At 41.2% G+C, this 24,964-nt stretch overlaps 1 protein-coding gene and 1 long non-coding RNA gene across 4 annotated transcripts in view; both read left to right on the top strand.

Annotated features, from left to right (window-relative positions):
• nos1apa (nitric oxide synthase 1 (neuronal) adaptor protein a) overlaps window positions 1-17,640 on the top strand; it is a 216,299-nt gene extending 198,659 nt beyond the window's left edge. For both annotated transcript variants that reach the window (XM_039600969.1, XM_039600970.1), the window contains exons 11-13: window positions 9,969-10,165; window positions 10,374-10,498; window positions 12,974-17,640. In XM_039600969.1, coding sequence (XP_039456903.1) covers window positions 9,969-10,165; window positions 10,374-10,498; window positions 12,974-13,613 — 962 coding nt within the window. In that variant the 3' untranslated portion in view covers window positions 13,614-17,640. The remainder of the gene's footprint in view (window positions 1-9,968; window positions 10,166-10,373; window positions 10,499-12,973) is intronic.
• Window positions 17,641-21,621: 3,981 nt separating this feature from the next.
• Window positions 21,622-24,964, top strand: part of LOC120433866 — a 14,697-nt gene continuing 11,354 nt past the window's right edge. Inside the window, exon 1 of one of the 2 annotated variants that reach the window (XR_005608803.1) lies at window positions 21,622-21,692. This is a non-coding gene — a long non-coding RNA (uncharacterized LOC120433866). Of the gene's footprint in view, window positions 21,693-23,538; window positions 23,803-24,964 lie in introns of those variants that run through there. The other variant, XR_005608802.1, reaches the window with a different exon arrangement.

The raw sequence follows: 24,964 nt of genomic DNA, 5'->3' as shown, positions 1-24,964 counted from the left end.
GAAAAAATGGACATTACCATAGAGACAAAAGCTGTAATCAAGATTTAAGGAGCTGAGGTGCCATTAAGCATCAGAGGTAATTACACCTTGATTAAACACCAGATAGGTGACTGACTGATTGAACATGAGTGATTAAACATGGTGCTGTAGATACAGACTATGTAGGGACATTTGTTTTACAGAGGAAGTAGGCGTGAGGAAGTCAAGTTCAATGCTCGAATAACAATTTCTCAAAACGGAGGTATTAGTGCACTTGAAAGCTACTTTTTTTCCACTGGTGAAAAGGTTACCAGCACGTGGCAAATACCTCTACTGTTCCAAAACGCTGCTATTACCTGATTCCCGCTAAGACCATAACAAGTACAATCCTCCTGAGCCAAATCATGTGCTTTTCTTAAAAGATATTGACAAAATGCACTGCTTTTAAAAAGTGATGTTGCAGTTCAGAAAACAAAAGGTCCTATTACAGCAAAGTGAGGTAAAAGCTTTTCAATGTATTAAGTGCATTCAGTAACAAAAAAAGCACTTAAGAAGCCAAGTAATTAACTTTATCTATAATGTATGTTTGATTAACTTATTACTCACCAACCAAAGTACACTCATGACATCACCCACTGGTTTTGACATTTTAAAGCCTCAAAGTGACAAGAAGTGACTTTATACTGTATAGATGAGAAGTTGGAGTACAGTTATTAGCAAGCTATATTCAAACTGTACAGCTGCAAATCACAGACATATATCTGCTAATTGGTGCTAAGCAACAGACTCATTAAATACTATACTAAAATCCCCAATTCTAAAATCCAACCTATCCAAACATCTTGGATAGGTTGGAGCACACAGTAGGTAGTATTTCCCTCCCTTCACCCCCCAAGTAGGTTCTGCAAAAGGCCACCTTCTTCCTGGTTAAAGGGAGTTTTCCCTTCCCACTGTTCCCAAGTTCTTGCTCATATTAGGGCCTTTGATTGTTGAAGGTTTTCTCTATTATTGAAGGGTCTTTGACCTACAAATATTATATAAAACACCTTGAAGTGACAGTTGTTGAGCACTATATAAATGAAAATGAATGGAATTATTTAACAAAAAAAATCAAACTTCCTCGTATCCGTAGAGATCAAAGCCATGTTTTGTACCATAATGTAAATAAGCCTTTTTAATTCTGGTAAGTTGAAGTTAAAATGGGAATCAGTGGCGATTGATTGGTTTATGGCAGGGGTGTCCAACTCCAGGCCTCAAGGGCTTGTGTCCTGCAGGTTTTAGATGTGTCCGTGATCCAACATAACTGATTTAAATGGCTAAATTACCTCCTCAACATGTCTTGAAGTTCTCCAGAGGCCTGGTAATGAACTAATCATGTGATTCAGGTGTGTTTACCCAGGGTGACATCTAAAAGCTGCAGGACACCGGCCCTCGAGGCCTGGAGTTGGACACCCCTGGCTTATGGGGTCACCTTCAAATGGCCATTGGAGGAACTGCAGCCCCCCTTTTTTTGTTTATATTTCCACATTTTCTTCATTTCATCACCCCAGTGATGCTTTTTAGTGAGCAAAATTTGTAGATGACAAACCAAGCAGTCACTATAAACACATTGTTTTTTATGTGATAGTCAATTATTTAGTACTTATTTCAGCTCTAAAAGCATCATTTGCGTGAAGCTGAAATGGAGAAACTTTATTTTACACCATGCCCACTGACAGCTGGGACAGGCTCCACTCCCCTCCGACCCTGAATTGGCCAAACGGTTAAGAAAATGGGTGTACGTCTGGACCATGCTGTCAGGAACACCCACACTCTGCCATTAATTCTTAACATCATTATTCCACCTGCACGCAGCATGGCCGTTTCCAGCTCTGCCACCACGCAGCTTTGGAAAAATCCACAAGTTGTGTGAATACAAATATTTTTTGAGAACAGCCTAATCTAACTTGACGGCCACTGAACTGTCTCTGGACTCTCTCGCCACTCTCTTGAGGCGTCCCTTGTTCAAACACACAGATTAACCTACAGTCAGACTGTAAGATTTATGTGAATTTTCTCTTTGGGGTAGATTGCAGAAGATTGCATGAGCATTACGTTGGATTCAGCTTAGCATCCAAAGCTAGTACACGAGTGGGAGTGAGCTCTTTGGTTTTGTTGACTCCTTTGTTTGGTGCTCAGTAAATGTCTGTTTTTACTCCTGTTTCTTTCGTCACTCTCTTTCCTGCTTATTATTCAGGGTGGAGGACTGATTGGATATCAAAAAAGCTATTTTAATTAGGTGGTATACACGAGGATGGGAGGGATTACACGTCGGATTACACATTAAAAATAGCCCCGTCCCACTTTGCATGCTTCCCTGTCTCTGTGTCTAATCTGACTGTTGTCTGAATAATGCTGTTAATCCACAGCAGCTCCCGAAGAAAGAAACAAAATCCTCATTTCAGTGTTAATGAACGATAATTATTACAGATGGAGTCCTTCAGGCGTGTTTGTAATTAAAAGACAACTCACACACACAAACGCAAGCGCACAAGGAGTAAACAAGTCAGTATTGTGCACACTCCTCCAGAACTGAACAAACAGGCTGTGGGAGTTTTTTGAGCTAAAGTAACTGGAGTGATTTACATTTACACCTTTTTTTTCGGAATATGATTATTCTTAACCTCTGTCTGAAGACATCTCAGTTTTCAGTGCAGAGGAATTTGAAACATGGTGCCGCGTCTCTTCAGGGGAGTGCAGGAGGTAAAAGGGACGAGTGTTTGGTCCACTCATCCACACAGTCAGCAGCTGGAGCTGCAGCAGAGTCTCAAACAGCTCACAGAGGCAATTTACGGCACTTATGCTCTCTCCTTTCTGAGTCATACCTCCATCAAGGGTGAGCACGTGGATTTGCACATGCACAGTTTTAGATCAAGTCTGAATCAAAATGCAAACTGTCGTGAATAACTATCCACAAGCTGCCTTAAAGACAAGATATTCTGCAAAAGCACAGAGTCATAACTTAAACTGCAACAGTGAGCTCTGAGGTATAAAAAGCACCTGTGCCTGTACACAATCACTAGAAATATCCAGTTAAAAACTGCTACAAAACTTTGTCAAGTTTCTCTCCAAAAGTTTAATTTCTACCATGCATGCATACAGATTTTACCACATTATGGCTTAACGGCTAAATCCAAACACGTTTGCTCGTACAACACGATCACTCTAAAAATGTCACTGCCGTAACAAGGACAGCAGTCTTCCATCTTCCATCACAGGGTTAAAGGTGATGTCTTCTTCTGCTGTGCACATGCACAACAGCATGACTAGCCAATATTGTCCTGCTTCAGCTGCCGATTGGCGGGGGTGGGACATATGTTTAATTAGATTGCTCGAATCTAAACTGTGCTTGGGCACACACCTTCCCAGAATGGCAACTGCACCTCAGTAACTGCAGTAGAGCCGTTTGTTGGTAATACAGAGTCTAAACACACTATATTGATAATGCCTCAGTTAAGCAAAATGTAATCAGCTGTAATAGAATCTAGCTTGATCATTACCAATAGAGCAGCTAGTGTTCATTGTCATTTTCAAAGCTCTGACACTATGTGTATAGACTCAATCAATTCTCTCCTTGTCTGTGTTTCAGTCACTGTTTTGTGTGAGATTTATTTGATCCTCCGTCAACCTCTCAGTTTCACCACAGACGGGTATAAATGCAAACAATGAAATCACTCACTGCAGCTTAGGCTCCACGTTGATTCAACACAGCACTGAAAGACTTCAGTGTGTCGGAGTTTACATTTAATACCTTAGATTTTCTTTCAGGATTCTTTGACTGTCTCTGTTACTCTTTCATTGTTCTTATAACCACTGTATGCTTTCTGGGTTGGGCGTTGCCATTATCTCCAATCATTTTCAGCGTCAGACACTGAAAGTCTCTGCACCAGCATCTATTAATACTACAAAGCATGCAACTTGCTAATGCTGACAGTGCGTTATTCTAGTTATTATGCAGGAGCTTAACGTGTTTCACTGAGCGCGCTGGAACATAAACACGAGTTTCATTCTAACTGTGGAGTTCGGCCTGTGCTTTTTAATCTGTGGTTCGCTTTTCAGACTGCACACTGAAACCACAGTAAGTGCTAAAAGCTTGAAACTGGGACGTTGCGTCATTGTTGTGGTTTTAACATCTAAGTTGCACCACTTGTCTAATTCTAAGGCTTCAGTAGGCTAGATTTGTAGGATAGAAATACACCTGTGTGTCCTTATATGAGATCACACAGGGGCTGAGGCACGGAAGCCCATCCGTGAGAGGCCAAATGAAATTCTCGGTTAAGAGGCTGGAAGTAAATCTCAACACAGGGAATGACAAATCAAACAGAACAGCTCTTAAGCTGCTGTGAATGAGCATCCTGTCAGGAGGAAGTTGGACTCACTGAAATCTGCCAGTTTGCTGGTAGTGAAGGAAGTGCCTTTTATTTGTAATTGAAACCATCCATCCATTTTTTGTTCATTTATTCAGTTCAGGGTCGCGATGGGGCTGGAGCCCATCCATGTCCATGTCACAGGGCGCTGTGCCACTGTACACCCTGAACATCTGGTTCAGAGCCAACACATAGACCATTCATGCTTACCTTCCTATAGTCAGTTGCACCAGTTAACCTAAGCCCGTGCATGTCTGTGGACTGTGGGGAGTACCCAGGGAGACGGCGCTAACCACCACACTGCTGCGTCTCTCCATGATTGAAACCACCTTAGCAAAAGAATGGCTGAAAAGCTCGATTTGCTTTTTAATGTGTGCTTCATTGAGGTTGCTTTGAATGCCCCAGTAAGGCCTCATTTAGATTTCTGCGGGGAATCTGTGTAGAGCCTACCACATAACCAATGCAAGAGGCCGACATCATGCCCGCATTCATGCTCGTGCTGCTGTGTTACTGTATGTGTTGATTACCTCGTAGTCATCTCCCATGTTTTCTATGCGGTGTAAGCTGATACTAAGAGCTTCCCACTTCGCCAAGTACTTGCTTGGAGATCATCTGACTGTTGGGGTTTGCTCTGTATTATTGTAGTGTCTTTACCTTACAATATAAACTGCCTTGAGGTGACTGTTGTGATTTGGCACTATATAAGTTGAATTGAATTGGATTTGTGATGTTATGATCATTTTTTCTCATATTGAGATGATGTTAGTCATTCTCTCACTGATGAATTCAAAAACTGAGAAGAGAAAGTAGTTGGAAATGCACAGGCAGAATCACCAGTACTGAACAGGCCGATCACTATAGCTGTAGGCTGTTCTTTGATTTCTTGGGAGATGCACGTCAGATTATGGCGTAGGGTTTCAGAAGGGTTTGATTTCATGATGTAGAGATGCAGAGACAGTGTGTCTGTGTATCTGTGCGCTGTTTACATGTTGCTCTGACATTAGTTTAGCTGGTGTTTATTTTTCAAATCTTATTTTCTTCTAACTTTGAAAAGAATCCTTCATGCAGACTGGATTTCTACCTGTGTGAGCCTTTGTTTTACCAGGGGAGCACGTCTCATAGCTGTATTAAGTTTCAGACTTTTGAATTCTTAAATATTTTCTTTTCAAAGGAGGATAAATGTTGTTGCTTTTTTGGTATGAAACTCAAATAGATCCAGTGTTGTTGAAACGTTACTTTCAAGCACAGGAATACTTGGAAAGTAAGAGTTTGCGCACATCTTTGAGAATTTCCCTGAGTTCTTTTATGAATTCAGGTTGTCTCAGTGTCTCTTGTCTCTTTATGCAATCCCAGACTGGCTCCATGATGTTGAGATCAGAGCTCTGTGGGGATCATAGCATCTGTAGCAGGACTCCTTGTTCTTCACTTTTTGTAACTGTGGCTGTATGTTTGGGCTCATTGTCCCACGGTACAAGGAATTTGGGACGATCAGAGTCCCTCCTGATGGTAGTGCATGATGACAACAAGTCTAAAAACTGCCTGGCATGGTGTTGTACATAAGATGCTGAATACACAAGGTTACGTTACGTGTCACACTCCCAGAGGAAGCACAGAGTAAGTGTAGTATTCAAACTTAAGATAATAGATAATCGTCTCATTTTTGGACTGTGATGTAAGTATGTTGGTAAAATGATTCATATTTAATGAAAGCAGACACTTGTTTTGGAAGGCGAACAGAGATCACATTTGTTTTGAGATAAGAGCGATTCCACCACTTTATTTTCCATTTAAAATTAAAATAGTGTCACAAGTCCCCACAAAGAAACATGGGATGGACTTGACCAATGTATTGTAGTTAATCGTCCAGGCCTGGTGTTTGAAATATAACCACACTGCCATGTAGGTTTTTTTTTTAATCTTTTTTTAGAAACTGGTTACCTTTCAAATAAAGTCACCTACATTTTGGTATCATCCCTTCAGTCATCATTGCTGATGATCCCAACCCTAACCCTAGCTCTAACTAGAGATGTTCCTGGCAACTGTTCCTGGACAGTTTAATAGACAGTGTCAAAAATTGTCTATTGTTTTTCTTCATTAATGAATCATAATTTAAATGCTGCCATTATGCATTATAAACATTGCACATTATATTTCCAACGCAAAAAGGAAGAAGAAGAGTCTCTCCAGAGTGTCCTGGGTCTGCCCTGGGGCCTCTTCCTGGTAGGACATGCCTGATCGGAACACCTTACCCAGTAGGCGACCACTTGAACTGGTTCCTTTCAATGTGGAGGTATAACGGCTCTACCCTAAGCCCCCCACCAAATGACTGAACTCCTCACCGTCTCCTCATCTCTAAGGCAGCGGCCAGCCACCCTTCAGAGAAAGTTCTTTTCTGTCCGTTGTATCAACAATCTCATTCTTTTGCCTTTAAAACAACTAACAATAATAATAACAATAATGAAAACAGAAACATAGCTTTAAAGTTTTATGGCCTTTCTCATCAACGATGCTCCATCTGGTGGCAGATGGCTCCATAACATTTAAGACACAGCAATTTACCGACACTGGGCATCAATCAAAATGTTAAACGACTACCACGTCTGGTACCGACTAGTGCCTGTAGCAACAATTAGTCAACTAATCATGTACATCCTTAATGAATATATTGTTTTTATTTTCATAAAATTTTTCTCTCAAGTCTTGGCATTCAGGGAACAAAGAATAACTATTCTCCACACTCCAAAAGAAGTCCACTTTGCCTTTGTCCAAAATACAGAATTAGGATAAGGTTATCACTGATAATGATTTCAGCCTTAAAGCTTTTTAATCTAGGCTTTCCAAACAGGAGAAAATTCTATAAAAAGAGGTTAAAAAGGGGTGGCCATTAATCTGACTCTGACCCTAGATGGGTTGCCTTTGACTGGGTTAACCTCCAAAGAGGTTAGTTGTTTGTTTGGTGTGATGGATTGCTTTTTGAACATGGAGATGGATGGGAAAGTCTATATATTTAATAAAAGCAGCTGCATATTTTGGAAGATGCGTGGAAGGTCACGTATGTCCTCATTGTCTATTTAATATAAAAACTGCTGTCAGGAAATGCATTCAGGCAGCACTACTGCATACACTTAGAAATGCATTGCCAGTAATGTCCAATGAAGACTAAATATCTTCTTTTTTTTTAAACCTTTAAGTCTTTTGTGTTTCACTGATGGTATATTTAGCCAGGACGAGCTGACCTCCAGTCCCAGTGGAAATGCTGGCATTTTAACATAGCACAATGGAAAGCCTTTGAATTTGCATTCATTTTAGTGAGCCATAAAAGCAACAGAGTTTCCGAGCTGGCTCGGGAACTGTCCAGCAGTGAAATGCCCATAAATAGTGATGATAAACTGCATCTGTGTGTAAATGAGCCAGCCACTGACACTTTGGCTCATTTTCAAACAGCGGGTTTCACCTTTTCACCATGCTGAGAGGAAACCTGCAAAAACATTTAACGTTGAGACTTACACATACATTTTTCAGAGTACAATGGAGGCTGTGTCACAAACACCTCTCTTCCCGGTGCCCTTCACAGGCTGCTGTGGGGGTTACTACAAAGTCTTTCCGTTTACTCTCCATTGCAAGGTAATGTAGAAATGTGTGGCCTCATTGTCTGTGGGATCAATAAGGATGTTTTTTGGCCAATGGAACAGCAGAGTATTGATCCAGAGATCACTTGATTAACTTGACGAACAGTCAGAACATGTGAATAATGTTTGCAGGCAGGCCAAACATTCCACAAAGATTCATAAATTAGCCTCCGGTTTCATCACAGCTTTAATTAGCAGATCTGTGCCAGTATACCATTTGTTAGCAATGTCAAGAACCTGTTTTTCATTTGGAGAAAAATGCTTAGTTGAATAATTTAAAGAAATGTGTTTGTGGAACACAAAAGCATAAATCGCAGTCATGCCAATACACAGAAAATTAGAATGACGCACACATAATAAGCACATATTTGGCGGCAGGAAGTGCAGAGTTATGGTTAGTGATGCTAATGACTTGCTCGCTGATGTACTGTATTAGCTAACTATTAAAGAGCATTATTTTCCGCAATATTGTTTTTGTTAAGTATCACATAAACCACTAATTGATTGCCTGTTGAACCAATTAAAAGTCTGAGATATATAACATCAGAAAATACTGAAGCATTCTAGTTTTCTAAGCCTGAGGTAGCATCGTCGGCTTATATTTACTGCTGCAAATGGTAAAGATATTTGAAAATCGGTTTAGTTAATATTGTACAAATGTTTGGGCTGTTTCAGAAAATGGGCTGAACATTGCCACTTTCTTAAAAACACACAACTGCTGTGGCACCAGATATTTACAGACGAGGACCGTTGTTGTTTATTGGTTTGATTTTACCCACCAGGTGGCGCCAAAATAGTAAAATTATCTGTAAGGTTTTGATCGTACTGCCAAGTTTGACATTTCTTTTTCTTTGCACTTCTCTTCTCTGCCTTCTGCGCGGTCTAAAGTAACAACATGTATTCCTTTCTGTTCTTCACTAAGCTCTTTCTCTCTCCTTGAAGTCGATGCCCTCTGTATCCAGTTGATTCAAAATATCAGATCACATTTCCTCTGGCCTTTTGTCTAATGGGCTTTTCGCAGATCTCCTGATTGGGATAGCAAGTGAAATATTTGTGTGTGCACAAGAGAAGTCAAGGTTACCCTTTGATACACCATCTGATTCTAAATAGCTATATTTTCTCCACATTTATCTGATGAAGACAATGTACCTTTCAGATATGCATACACAGCTGCAGGCTGAGCTCTTTAGCCGTTGCCTTCCCCAAAGTGTCCCTTGTAGCAGTACTGTATGACTAAGCAGAAACAGCTTCACTAGTACAATGATTGATATCTGATACTTTGTGTCTTACTGAATGCTGTCCGAGAACTATTTCTCTCCAAGAGGTAAGATCGTCTGTCTTACGTGGACTGAACCTGAGCTGCCTTTTTGTTTTGGTTTGGTTCTTTTGCTTTTTGTCATCCTGTATTTTTCTGCTTGATCATTCCTGCCTATGTATGTGCATGTGTTACTGCGGTGGTGTTATTTTGTTGTTGTTTTGTTTTATGTATTATTCTGTGATATCAGTGGAACTACTACGCTTTGCCACCTAGATCCCCCCATGTAATGCATTGTCATGAAAACCCTTTGAATCGTGGTTTTACAATGCAAAGCTGCAGAGGGCGTCATAAGAACATGACATGTTTGAAGAAACACTCTACAAAAGATGAATTTGGTTAGAAAAGTTTGCCCAGTAGTTTGGGAGGAAAAAAATGAAATAACTTTTTAAAACACCAATCAGAAGTGTTCATTTCAGTGGAATATTTCTTTGTTTTCTCTCAAGAACTGAGTTTGTGCATCTCAGAGTAAAAAATCCCACCAGTATTGCCTAAGACTTGAAAGGTCTGCAGCTTTGCAGCATGCTCTTTTAAAAGCAGACATGTTCACATCTTTTTTTGAAGGCCTACTGTGTATTCACCTACCCCTCTCTCTCTCCCTTTCTGCTCTTTCCCTCTCCATTTTTCTTTTGTGAACAGTTGATCAAAGTATGTTTGAGAACTCCATTGCGCAGCAGCAGAGTCCCCAGACCTCGAGGCCAGGGCCGTCCTCGACCCGGCGCTCCGCGGCGACGACTAATTCCAACCCGGGGTCCAGCTGCGTGGACTCGCCCTCCTCTGGAGGACAGCAGAGGCTGAAAAATGCCATTAACCTGGGCAAAGCAGTCGGGGCAAAGGTTAGTGCCGCACAAGCAGAAACGGGACATTGAGCTCAGCAGGTCCTGTATTCTTTTACCCTTTGAAATAAGCTCATATAGTGTGACTTATTGAAAGGAAAGCAGGTTTAAGATCTTTTTATTCTTTCAGCTGAGCCGATAAACATTTGTATCAAAACTACCTGCAAAGGTTAAACCTTTCTTTCCTTCTCGTCTCTCCTTCTTTCAGGTCAATGACTTGCTAAGAAGAAAAGAGCCCAGCAACCTCGGAGACATTGGGGTCACGGAGGTCAACAAGAATGTTGGTGCAGTTTGGAGCTGCATGGAGCAACTCAGTCAGACTGCTGCCAGCAGGTATGCACCCTCATATCCACACACACATTCATACTTCATCTTAGTACTGAGCAAACTGCTCCCCCCAAATAATTAACAGGCTTCTACGTCAAAAGATTTTAGGATGAATATGTGAAACTCGGAGGCCTTTCCACACGTTTAATTAATTAATAAACCCACTGAAAGACATTATCTTAATTTATTCAAAAATATTCCATTACCTATACTGAGCAGAGGACGTATCTATCACTGCAGAATTGGGCTGTGGGTCAGAAAAGGTGAATAATTTACGATTTTTCCTGTGAAATGTGGCTTTAAATTAATGATGATACATCCGAGGTGCCTGGGAGATGCCTGGAATTGAATAAGCCAGTTTTTCACTTTGAAGTTTTCAGTTTTAGGGGGTTTATTTTATTTTTTGTTTTTTGAATGTGTCGACTTAACATGATTATGTACTCTCATACACGTGCTTTGGAGGATTTTTCGTCTGTTGTGTCTCGCCCTGAAGATTGGCCGAGTAAAAGTCATTTTTCAGCAGCTCAGGTTCCATTTATCTCCATTCGCTGCACCCAGAACAGATTTAGCTTCATTTAGCAGCGATCTAAAGATTGTTCTGGACCACCAGCTGGTTCTGCAGAGTAATAGCTGACTCACTTCTCATTTTTGAAACGTGAATGCAAGATGAGGTGCGCAGGACCTTCCCCTGTTCCCCAGACAATACAAAGCCTCTGACCTCCTTAACACGTTTTTTTTTTTCTTGGGTTTTTGATGTTAATGATGCTGCTTTTGTGACAAAAAAGGTGCATTTTCTGATGACAGACAGCACAGCAGTGCTTATTGAACTGTCTCCACCTGTCAGCTGCAATGAAAGGTCACACAACAGTAATAATTTGTGATCGCCGTGGCCTCTAGCTACAGGATTACGTGCTGACGTCGTCTGGAACAGCTTAAGAATTTAGCGTGTTTTTTGTAAACACGCTCACTGAACTAAGTGAGGAGCTCCGAGCACGAGCGAACGTAGGTTTAAGCTCTTGTTGCTTCTCTCCAGCCGCCTTCCTCCTCCATCACTCAGCTTGTTCTTATTAGCAGGCAAGAGCAGCTTTGAAGTCTGAGTCATCCTGCCAGGTTTCATTCTTCTATCAGTGGCGCTGAAGCGGCATGCAAACTTTGGATGGCCTTTGTTCAACAAAGTCTCATTCAGTTAAAATATGAAACAATTGGTGGTTCTTTGATGCAACAAACGGCCCCTGACAGGATTCTATTATTCTGCAAAAAAATCACAGCGGGGCCATCAGCCAATTAGCTGTCAATTTTTCTTGACATGTTTAGTTATAGTCCCGCCCACAGTTTTAATGTGTACCGACTGCAGAATCTGAAATTTTGTCCTGCTGCGTTTTTCTTTGCCTGAATAGTTTGTGCCTACTGTAAATGCAGCATTACATATTGGTTATTTATGGATTGCTTCCTTAGTTATTACAAACCCTAGCTTCAGTGTTTGTGCCTGTATGTAGGCTCTGTGACAGGTCATCTGCTTTTATCTGCATCCAAATGTAGTTCTAGAATGTTTTACACAACGTAACGTTGTTATGAAGGAGGAAACTATCCATCAGAGCCTAAATTGTTTTTGTAAAGCAACAGACAGTGCCCGAGAGAGGTGAAGAACAGTGCAGGCAGGGTGGAGTGGGTGGAGACAAATGTCAGGGGCAATTTGTGACAGATGGATAGCGGTGAGAGTGAAAGGGAAGGTTTACATGATGGTAGTAGACCTGCTACAGTATGATTTATGGTTTATAGATGGTGGCACTGACAGAGAGACTGAATCTGGAGGTTGAGGTGGCAGAGTTGAAGATTTCTGTTGGGAGAGAACAGGAAAGATCGAGCGGTATGGAGACAAAGTCAGGGAGGCAAGACTGAGATTGTTTGGACAAAGGATGTTGAAGATGAAGCTGCCAGGAAGGAGGAAAAGAGGAAGAGCGCAGGGAAGATTCATGGATGTAGTGAAGGAAGACATGGAGAGGGATGGATGCTAGGGATAGGCTGAGAAGCAGGTGATCTGCCATGGCGACCGCTAAGGGGAGTCTGCCAGTGAAAATGAGGCTGTAAACATGCTGTTTAATGCTGTAGAGCTGGCCATTTTAACATGGAGACTTTGGCATAAAGATGACTTTACTTGCAAACAGCCGCTCTTACATGTAGCAAATCAGGAGGTTAAAAACCGACTGGCTTTCCACTGCATTGTTTTACAACACCTTGTTGCAGCTGTCCCTTTCTTTGCTCTCCATCTCTCCTTCAGCTTGAACAGCTCTGGTCAATTTAAGCAGCTAAACTTCATCAGCATAAAATATGTTTAGGAATCGATTTCTTCTTTGTGGCAGCGTATGGCAGAAGTTTCAACTGTAGTCACCACTTAAATGTTCTCTGTCTATCTTTCGTTGCCTCGCTTCATCTCCTTTTTCCCTTCTCTCCCCTTACCTTTATTCCTCTCTTCTATTCCAGCCACATCACCTCCTTTGAATCCTTCCCTCGGCTGGACCCTCCACCCCCATCGGGGAAGAAGCGCCTCCCTCGAGCACTGAAGACGACCCAGGACATGATGATCTCCTCTGACCCCGTGGTCTCCTCCCCCGACCCTGTGGATTCTTCCTCCTTCCCTTCCTCCCCTGAGAAGACATCCCCCATCACTCAGGAGGAGATAAGGAATGAGGAGGAGCAGCAGCAGGGAAAGGAGGAGGAAAAGAGGTCATCGGGCCCAGCAGAGAGGAAACCCGGAGCTGATTCTGAGACAGCTGAGATCAATGACAACGTGGATACAGTGATAGGTGGAGAAGAGGATGGCGTAGAAGTGCGAAGTGCTGATGAAGGCATGGATGAACACGTGCTCCAGCTCCAGCTCTCTGTACCAGACCTCATCAATAAAGATCCCCCTCTGGAGTCCAAAGCCAAACAATGCGACGTCTGGCAGAAGGCGCCGGGGCCGGACTCGCGGCTGGCCTCCACTCCCTGCTCGGGCAAAACTCCCTGCCGCATCAGCCTGGGCGAGGATGTCCTGCTGGGGAATGGCGCCCCCTGTAGCAAAGCCACTGGAGGGAGCGCTGAAGACACGGAGCACCATCCAGACCTGCTGTCGTTTGAGTAACACACAGAGCTGGGGCCAAATAACCAGTTCAGTAGATTTCAAAAAGCATTTGAAGTTTTTCTCTTAGTGTCCATCCCAGAAACGTGTGTGGAGGTAATTCAAACAGACTGCAGCGAGTACTGCAAATCAAAAATTCACTGCCACTTTTCAGTTTTTCAACTCGACCTTCTCTGGGCTTTACTTTAGGAAAAGGGAACACATACTTCAGGACCGAGGGCTCTTTATCATTTTTTTAATCTGATTTCTGGATGTGGGATTAGCTGAAAGGTCACGGTTATTACGCCTTGCTTTCTAACACGGCTGATCTTAATGAATGAAAACAAAAACTGACCAGCATGAGACAATTAATGAGCAGCAACAGAGGAAATAAGCGGGACTCTTTTATGTGCAGTTTTTTAATGCTTCTGATTTATTCCCTGTGTATTTCTTATGTATATCAGGTGTCTAACATATCATGTCTTCCTCAGTAATGTAATGATGATGTAACAATGAATGTTTTAAGTGAGATGAAATATCCTTTAAATGGGCTAAAATGTTACAGGAAGTTATTGGCAAGTGTAACCACAAACATTAAATTTTATATTATTTTATCAGTATTAAGATAAAACACTATTGTATTTAGCACCACAATATTTTCGCTCTATTTAAAGGGACATTTCATTGCATTTTTGGTATAAATCATATAAACGCTGCTGCAGCTCAAAGTTATACAGCAATATAATGTACATTTAGACTCATTTAACATAACACTCAAGTGTTAGGAGTTAGGCGCAGGCTCGGGAAAAGGAGACGGAAGTGAGGGGTGGAGAGGCGGGAAGGATGTGAATGTGTAAGATGGAAAAGGTTAGCGAGAAATTTCCTTTCAGTTCAGTCGATATGAAATGTCACGCAGCACTTTCTACTGCAGCAGGGGGAAGCTTTTTGACCCTCAGCTTCACCCTGAAGAAATGATCCCTGTTCGTTCTTGAGCCAACCTGGAACAGAGCTTCCTCCAAAATGGATCTTTGGAACACACTTAAACTTTCGTTTCAGTTATATTTATATAGCGCCAAATCACAACAACACCTCACCTCAATGCACTTTTTCTTGTAAGGTGAAGACCCTACAATTATAGAGAGAAATCCTAACAGTCTGACGACATCCAATGAGCAAGCACTTGGTGAAAGTGAGAAGGAAAAACTCCCTTTTAACAGGAAGCAACCTCCGGCAGAACCAAGCTCGGGGAGGAGCAGGGGCGAAAACCCAAACCAACATGGCCCTGTGTAAAAAAGCGTTCGCCCCCTAAACCTAATAACTGGTTGGGCCACCCTTTGCAACAACAACTGTAATTAAGCGTTTGCAATTCCTGGCAATGAGTCTTTTACAGCTCTGTGGAGGAATTTTGAACCATTCATCTTTGCAGAATTGTTGTAACTCAGCAACTATTTGCACCATAAAGATTTGTTTGCCTGGAAAGTGAACTGATGGAGCTGTGCGTTTGGATCCAGGCTCATAATTTGACCATAACTGAAACACCAATATGATAAAGATTTCCAAAATCATCTTCCCGCTGTGGCTGAACTGAAAGCGAATTCCAGTGACCTCTTTAAAAACACTGATGGAGAGTCGAAAGAGAGACGGGTGGATGGACGGGCAGCTTTTGGAGGGAGGGCTGCTGGAAAGTTGTGTCTGAGCTGAGGAGGAGCAGGATAATTAGCTGTCGGCAGAAAGAGATGAAAGAGGTGCGTTTTTATTCGAGCAGATCATTAAGTGACAGACCAAAGACAGAAGCGATTGGCTCCGTCAGACATGCTGTTTTTTGTCACATTATTTTAGTGAGAAAGCAGGAGCAAAGATTTCTGCAGAAGAGATTCTCTCTCATTTACTTTCACTTCATCGACTCTGAAAAACAAAAAAAAACCCAAAGCCTGTGTATTAATACCTCTGTCGTAGCAGTTCACATGCTCATTTGAAACTTTCCGAATCAGAAAGGGTTTTTTTTATCACTGTAAGAGCAGCACAATCAAGTTGCCATGGTTATTGTAGCACAAGCAAAGCTGTATTTTTATAACACTACTGTGTGAGCATCTGTTCTGCAGATCTGTGCGAGTGGATTAAAGTGGACTTTTGAACTGTGGAAAGTGAACACAAAGATCCCAATGCCCACACACTGAGAAGAACCCATTTTCTGCGAGTGGCCTCAGTGAGTGACCTGCTGTCCTTGTAGGGATACACTGACCTTAGAAAATATCAAAGAGCTCCCAGAGGACAGCGAGACAGAGGCACAGCCACCGCTAGTCGTGGTCAGGTCGTGCCCGGCAGAATGAGAGGAATGTTGGAGCTGAAGTGAGACAGATAAAGGAAGCTTTGTCTCAGTCTGTCTCTCTCTGACTTGGTCTTACTTACTACCATCCACCACCACAATAAAGCAGCTAATGTCTCCCATTAAAGAGTTATTTCACCCAAGTAACAAAACATAACTGTCCCATTAGCTTTAGTGAGCAATCTGCAGGATACTGTGGAGATTTTCTGCTGTTTTCAGCACCCAGAGCAATGCTAATGAAGTGAGAGTGGCAGATGTGACAGGTAGAAATGAAAAGCAGCTTTTTTTTAAAAAATGTGTAAACTGACCCTTTTAGGTAGATGCAAGAGTGAAAAAATATCATTTACTATTACGAAAAAACATAACTACTGACAAACACTGTTGTACGGTATGAGCAGGGAAAATATAAACACCATTATTAAAATGGGATTCTTAAACCAAAGCAGTTTGTTAAAGAGGATAGCTTAGACTTCACACTGCTCTAAGCACTCTGTATGATGTCAGTTAGTGGGGATATTCCTAATATGGTCATTTAACCTCTTAAGCCCCAACGCCCCCTGATATGGGGGCAAAAGGCAGGAGATCAGTTAGGCTTGGGGCTTAAGAGGTCAAGTCCCACCCACCTACTGTACAAACTTACTGTTTGTGAGAGGAAACCAGTCAGAAAGAATGTGGCTTAAAGTGAGGGGAGGGCTTGTTTTTAACAGTGTTTGGTCTGACGAGCTGCACCAGTATGAGGTAAATAAGGATTTTCTTGAACAGCAAATATTACAAAACCTCTAACGTAGATTCCAAGAATATAAATCTGTTGTATGAAACATGAGCAGAAGCCCTGCCCACTTTAAATGGCTCAGAAAAACTGAAATCTGTCAAGTAACGACCAAAACTGATTTTTTTTTTTTCATGTTTATGTAGAGCTCATCAGTCCCTAAACGAAACAAAAACCACCCTAAAATAAAAATTGTACCTTGTAGCCTGTCGGTCGATGATAAGCCAAGTGTCTCTCAGCACGGAGATAATTGCTTCACACGTGGATGAACCACTTATCTGAGAGGCTTTGATTTGATCTAACAAACACGGAGGAACGGGTTGATAACAGCCACTCGGATAGAGTCAGAAGGTAAAAGCAATGCAACGCGATCATTAGTTCAGAGAATACATGGAGCAGCTTTACGAATACACAAACACTAAAAAGCTGATGAAGGAGGAACAGTGTACATTTTATGGAAATGTTGTAAGGCTATTTTTGCAAATTCTGTGAAAACGCTAATCACTTTGTTGCTCTAACAAATGAAGGAAAGAGATTTATTTTGATATATAGTCAGAGGCAATCTGCGTTATTTAGCTGCTGCAGAGTTTGATAAATGGAGAGGGAGAAAATGACCACACTTTGTCTGTGATGTCATGTCTTGCTTTTGTCTTTTCAACGCTGGTCGACATGATTTCAGCAGACATGATGAATGAAGGAAGCTGAGTGCTGCACATGGAGGCTTTTTCAAAACAAGCCCGAAGAAGACTGGGACCTTTTAGCAATTCTACTTTAACTGTTGCAGATTATGTGACTCTGTCTCTTTTTTTTATAATGAAAAATCAAAATGATTCCGTAATTTGTTGCCTTTTATCCTCCTAATGTAGTTTTTTTTCTAAAGTGGGGAAATAATTCCTCCAATGGCTGTAATCTTCTGCTAAAACAAATCTGAAAATAGACTTAATCATGAATCTCTTCTTGGCTTCTGTGTCTTTTTAAAAGCTTAACAAGACCTTTTCTTCATCTGGAAATATTCTGTGTTTTGTCTTTCCTTCGTCTCACGCCTGCCACTCAGTGACTGTTTGCACAGAGCTCTCATCCTTATCAGTTTGGGCTGATTTTCGCTTCCAAGTTTCTGTCAGCGTCGATGGGCCCCCGTGTGTCCTCGCTCTGTTTGATGGATCATACGCTCGGAGATGCGCGGCGGTGGCAGGGATTCTAGAGCGGAAGCCGCTGTGATGTTTAATTCATCCGTGTTTGTCCTAATTCGTGAAACTCCTAGTCACCGGCCACCACTGGTGTAAACAACCGGTCGGCTCAGATGTGTGTGCAGGTCTTGTTGCTGTTTAATAATTCAGACGTGATGCACTTATTGATTTTCTACAAAAGAACCCAGACCTTCATGCATAATGAATCAGCTAGGGCGCGAGATAGCTGGGTGCAGTTTCTCGACCCAACAAGTTTCTCTCTGCTGTGTCCTGCTGAGTTTCTCAGCTGGTTTTGTATAAGGAAGCGCCCCCAGCAGTATGAACGAAGGCCATGCTGCTGTTGTTCTCGAAGATTAATTTTTTTTGCAAAGAACAATTTTTTTTATGTAGTTACTCAAACTGAGATTGAGCTGAGGTACTCTGCATAGCCTGAGCTTACATTTCACATAGTGCAACTTGGTAGCAACATAAGGCTTGGGGGCCTGAATCGGTCTTAAAGATTCCAATCTGGCCCACTGGACTGTAGTATGACAGCATATATTTTAGACTTTTAACTGTGTTTTTAAAAGTTTTACATCTTTTCCTACTGATTTTTCTCCATGATCATTCATAAGTAATAGATCAACCTTTAAGTGACACAACACTCCTACAGAAATGTATGATTTTGTTACAATTAATAAAAATGTTCAGTTTTTTAATTATCTGCCCGGAAAAGCTAACAAAACTTTCTGTAAATTTATATTTTTATTTCTTACAATTTAATGCCAAAGCAGCATTTCTTAATAAAAACATATTGTTGAAACTGAATTTCTTTTTATACATTAAAATGTGTCAGGGATTAAATGTGTGGTTAAACTTCTTTACGCTGACAAAAAGAGATCCCCATTTAAGATCAGAGTGACATCCCTGCTTTACAACATAACTAAGAAAACACTTTTATCTACATCTTAGAAAAGCCTTACCTCCCCTTAGAGGTTAAAAAAAACCTCTGCCACAGTCCGTGCAGATGACTGTGACATCTTTTCAGAGGTGAATTTTAAAAAATCTCTATCGCCCCCTGGTGGCTGATTGCAGTATAGCTCATAAGTACTCTCCACCTTCATGGAAACCTAATGTTGTATGAACCAAACGCCTCAAATACATGTCATTTCTGATCTGTTAATGTTCCTCATCATGTTCATATTTATTCCAGGGTTCGGGGGGGGTTTCACCAGTTTGCTTCTCAGTGGTTCTTTGACGGTATAAAAAGGATCCACAGGTATCGATTCACAGCTTCTCTGAGTAAAGTAATCTCAGTGGTACCTGCAGACCTCAGTTTGGGAGATTTACAAAGGAACAACACAACATTTCGTTAACACTTTCATCATTCGTCATTGCTTTCAAAATGTCACCCGGATCACAAAAAGTTCAACTGGTAAGTATGTCATGCCGGCCAATCAGAAGCTGGGACTTAATTCAAGGGGTTTTACAAATATTTTGAATGAGCCGTTTAAGAATTATAGACATTTTTATACACAGTCCTCAGTTTTTAGAGGTTCAAAATTATTGAGCCCAACAGACATTAGTTAAGTATAAAGAAACTCTTTTTAATGCTTGAATGAAAAAACTTTCATCCAATGACTGGGAGCCACACGTACCTGTGCCATAACGCTGCCTCCACCATGTTATACCGATAATGTGGCATGCTTTGGATCATCAGCTGTTTCTCTCTGCCGCCATAGTTCTTTTTCTTTACATCAGTCTGGTACAAGTTGGTTTTGATTTCATCTCCCCACATATTATTTTTTAGAATCCTCTGTGTGTATTTTCATTCATGAAGATGTCTTTAGATTGACAGTGATACTCCTGTGTCCTCGAGAGTGTCCTAAACTTGGTTCGGTGTTGTTGTGGTGTTCTTTTTGTTAACCATAGAAATCTGTCATCATGCACTTTGGTTGTCTTCTGGTATTCCAGAAGACAACCTGTCTCTCTGACAGGTTTGTTTGGGTTTTACAGCCTACTGATGGCCTCCCTCAATTGCACTTTCTTTGGACTTCATGCCTGAAAATACTTTAAAATTACAACAAAAACCTGTAAAATACAAATTCAACACTTCGAAACAACTTCATATATAATGTCTGCTTCACTTTACAGCATCATCTGGCCATGAAACTGCTTGTCAGTCAATTGTCCTTTTAGTTACTGTGATGTCATACTTTGGAAAGTCTGCACTTTGAAGCACATTGATTGCTTGATTTGGGCTCCACTGTGGTGGTGTATACAGGCTGAACTACAAAAATTGTGTCTTTGTCCCAAACATTATGGAGGGCCTGTATCTGCTCCCTGGCTTCATTCGATGTCCCAAATGAAATAACAATGATGGCATCACAATGCAATCTTCAGCTTTCTCAAACTTTGGAAGTGCCCCAGTATCCTCTAATCCTATAAACTTCTTACAGGCTGAGTTGTACTAATCCTGATAGATGAACTGAGCTTCATGTGTAAAGTGAACTGCTCCTTCAGTCATGATGGGCCTTGGACAATATGAAACTTCTTAGTTCATAGTGTCTTTGAAGCATTTATTTAAATTCCCAGTGACATTCTGTAATTTGCCATATGCTGTACGTATATTCTACCTTCTACCTGAACGCCATCTGGTGGCTTTCAGGTTTAAGGCACTTTTGCATGTGCTTCATTTTTCTAAGAGCTACATCTGTCTTTTTGTACTATATGCCTGGTGCAAAAGGCAGTTTCAGCCTTTATGGATAGCTTTACATTTCATAACTATACAGTGGGAGATTTTTTTTTTTTTGATAACACCGTGGAAGCCACCACATTGCGCCAGTACTGACAGGGACTAGAAAGAGGGCGCATATTTCTCCTATATTGGCTTCTCTTCATTGGCTCCCTGTTAAATCCAGAATTGAATTCAAAATCCTGCTCCTCACGTACAAGGTCTTAAATAATCAGGCCCCATTTTATCTTAATGACCTTATAGTGCCACATCACCCCATTAGAGCACTTCGCTCTCGCACTGCAGGCCTACTTGTTGTTCCTAGAGTATTTAAAAGTAGAACGGGAGGGAGAGCCTTCAGTTTTCAGGCCCCTCTTCTGTGGAACCAGCTTCCAGCTTGGATTCAGGAGACAGACACTATCTCTACTTTTAAGATTAGGCTTAAAACATTCATTTTTGCTAAAGCATATAGTTAGGGCTGGATCTGGTGACCCTGAATCCTCTCTTAGTTATGCAGCAATAGGCGTAGGCTGCTGGGGATTCCCATGATGCATTGCTTATTTCTTCTTCAGTCACCTTTCTCACTCACTGTTAATAGACCTCTCTGGATTGAATCATGTTATTAATCTCTGGCTCTCTTCCAGATCTTTTATCCTGTCTTTCTTCTCTCTCCCCAACTGGTCGCGGCAGATGACCCCGCCCCTCCCTGAGCCTGCTTCTGCTGGAGGTTTCTTCCTGTTAAAAGGGAGTTTTTCCTTCCCACTGTCGCCAAAGTTCTTGCTCATAGGGGGTCATGTGATTGTTGGGTTTTTCTCTATATGTATTATCATAGGGTCTACCTTACAATATAAAGTGTCTTGAGGCGATTGTTGTTGTTGTGATTTGGCGCTGTATAAATGAAATTCAATTGAATAACTCATTCATTTGGATGCTAAAGTTCAGGGTCCTGCTGCATTGATTGACAGACATCTTAACACAGGCAGCTGTAGCTAATTTGAGTAAATGAAGTGGTCCTCTCTTCCTAATTTGGGTTTTTTGGAGCATTTTTTGAAATTTTCAGTCAAATAACAGGACCTGTTATTTGACTATGGAGGAAGCTTTAGCTTTGGTGAGTGATTTTCTGTTATTCTACTAGTTTCTTACTTAGAACTAATGAGCTTGTATTTGTGTGGGCTGTACCTGTATGTTTTTTGGATGCAGCATGCTAAACAACCTTGCTAGCATTAGTTACTAACTGTCTTGTCCAGTTATGATCACTTCTCGCTCAGCGTAGTTGCATCCAAAAAGATAATGTTATGATTCCAAAACAACACAAAGTCTGAAACCAGCCTATGATATCCCAGTGGCTATGGAAAATCTTTTATATACTGTCTATGGTGCAGTCCACCTCATAGCCACCTATGCTGTGAGTTTAATGAGATGTGCAACAGATTTAAATCCTTGAACCCACACACATCAGTGCCGCAGTGTGCTCCAAAGCGCAGGCTGGGCCTGACTGAGCCTTCATGAGTACATCCACAGTATGTTCTTTCCATCACAGCCTTATTTGTATGAGCCAGTCTACAAGGCACAGAGAGGTTTGAAAAGAAAATTAGGACAGACAGAACAAAGCTGCTGCTTCTACAAATGAGCTCTTCCATGAATGCCTTTCAGAGCGTTGTGAAAGTGAATAGATGTTCACATTGATTATCAAAAATAAATCCCATAGTGAGCGTGAAGCCATAATAATGATATGTAATACAGGCTGTTCTATTATCTGATGAGACGAGCAGTGTCTTCGCAGATGCTTCTTGCTCCTAGGACATCAGAAAAGTTTGCTCACTGACTCCAGCCCTGTGATGAAGAGGTAAATGTCAAACTAATGAAAGGAAGCACAGCTGTGCCACGATAACAGCCAATTTCTTTCTAAAAGTAGACTAAGAGACATTTTTGTAAGGAGGAGTAGACGGTGTAAATCGTCCTACCTTCTGACTATGAAGATGACCTTTCCCAGGTTAGCTTTACTCTCTGGCCTGGGGGATTCCAGCTTCTAGTAAACTCATTATTAACTTATTATAACAGTGATAATTGACTGTCTGTTGTATGTTCCTAGCAACTATTACCTGTCGTTTTAAACAGGAGCTTTTGTAGGATTTTTTTAAATAAGGGGGCACGTGGGGGTCTAGAACCAGTGATGGGGTGGGGGGGTCTTTGTATTGAGTTCACCTGCACAAAGAAAAGTAGTTAGGAAACGGTAAGCACTGAACCTCTGAGGCCACAGCAGGAGTCCGTTCTTTTTGTTTTACAGTGGAAAAAAAAGATGTAGCAAGCATTATGTCACCCGCTGTCCTTTCACAAAGCCTTGAATTGAATATTTTTATGCCATCACCATCTTGGTGTTTTGAAATCAGCTGTGAGCAGGTGCTCAGAGTAGAAAATCACTTCTGTAACTACCAGTCCATTTAACCCATTCCCTGGTTTTCCATTATACTGACACGCAGACTGTATGATCTGAGTAAAGTACCCTTGCCCCTCTCTAAGTCAGGTAACAGTAGCTGTAACTGAGTCAGTTAATTATGTAATAATAAAATGTGACAGGTGTTTTAGTGCTACTTGGCTTTAAAGGCACAGTCAGTAATTTTTTAAAGGTTATTTAATAGAAAACCAGAATGTTTTTCTCATAAATATACTTTGATTAATCCGTAACAAATTGATGTTTTCTCATAAACTTACAATTAATCCATTAAGAATAAATAGGAGCAGGTATCAGTTTGTGGAAGCCACCACACTGCCCCAGCATCTTGAAAACAGTAACTAAGATGGACTGAGATGGCTGTTCTGCCTAAATGTGGATATGTATGTGGCTAGAGAATAGCCACACACGTAGTATGACGTATATGTTACTTTTAATTTAAAGTTCACAAACTCTTTCAAACAATTTTTGACCATTTAACATTTGTAGCTGTATGATGTGTCTTTCTCATTCTCTCTTTATCCCCCATCACCACTACTCTCATTCCTCCCTCCTCTCTTGAACTGAAGTCACGGCTCTAACACGTTTATCTATTGTCACAATTGCTAACATAATGTCAGCTAATGTTAGACTTGAGTGTCTTAAAAACAGACAGTTTCACTAACGCGTGCTAACAGTTTGTGTATTTGTCCTTTAGGAGCCACCGTAGCTAGAGTCATGCGCTTGAATTGGTTGACTGCAATTTGCAATCTACTGACATCTAGTGGTGAGATTTTGCACACTGTACCTTTAAAAACATTGTACCAATTTAGCATTTCAACCAAAGCTTGGCCCCTAAGAATGCCCTGATGAATGCCTGATGAATATTAACTCTGGTGTTGTTATTAAGTCATTGATCTCTGACTTTCTTTATGCCTACAAACACACCAGGTCCTCACAGTGTGGCTTGGATCTTTTGTGGTTAGTGAACAAATTTGTCTGGAATCTCATCACGCTGAACACGTACAGAAGTTTTCTCATCCTCTGTGTGTTTCTCATATGTGGGCAGCACTCTCGACCCTCAGGAGAAAACATGTTTTCCAACCCATTAGTCACTGCCAACTGGCAGGATAGAGTTCTTATCACGTTTATTGATCAGCATGGGAAAAGATTGAAGTTTTTTATTTGTTTGTGTGTGTGTGTGTGTGTGTGTGTGTGTGTGTGTGTGTGTGTGTGTGTGTGTGTGTGTGTGTGTGTGTGTGTGAGAGAGAGCGAGAGAGAGAGAGTGAGGGTGAGGGAGTGGGTGTGAAAGGTAAGAAAAGGACTCTGTTGCCCCTGTCAGGCAAAGCAAAGCCTCAAACCAGCTTAGCCACACTGTAAGACCAAAAATGTCCCCATTAAAGCTGCTTGTTCCTCTTAACAAAAGCAGCAGCTACACAACAGTGCACCAGAAGTGTTCTGCCAAAGTTCTCAAGTGTCCCTGGTGTTTGTAGATTATTGCTTATTGAAATGTTTTGTTATTCAGTGTAAGTGAACAAGCAGTTCCTAAACTGTATTTTAGTGAGATGTTTGCTGAATGAACATCACACTGATGAAACAGCATTAGATTCAAGTGTTTTCTTTTTTACGATGTTACGCTTATGTGCCCTCATAATAAAAAACATGGCAGTCCCTGATAATACAGCTTATTACTTATGTCCTGTGGTGTTTTTTGGGGCTCCAGTCAGTTAATCACCAGGTTTTTAAATGAAAAAGACACAAGAAAATATAACGTTGGTATTTCAAAAGGTAATGCTTACCTTTCAAGAAGATGCTTCTTATACTGCAGTTACACATTACCTATAAGGGTGCAGGCTATATTAAGTGCTTTGGGGTGACTGATGTTGTGATTTGGCACTATATAAATCAAACTGAATTGAATTATGTCATATTATTTTTGGATACTTAGA

The sequence above is a fragment of the Oreochromis aureus genome, linkage group 17 (assembly GCF_013358895.1).
Source record: "Oreochromis aureus strain Israel breed Guangdong linkage group 17, ZZ_aureus, whole genome shotgun sequence".
In the NCBI taxonomy this organism is placed as follows: Eukaryota; Metazoa; Chordata; class Actinopteri; order Cichliformes; family Cichlidae; genus Oreochromis; species Oreochromis aureus.
This window is presented reverse-complemented; position numbering and strand designations above follow the sequence as displayed.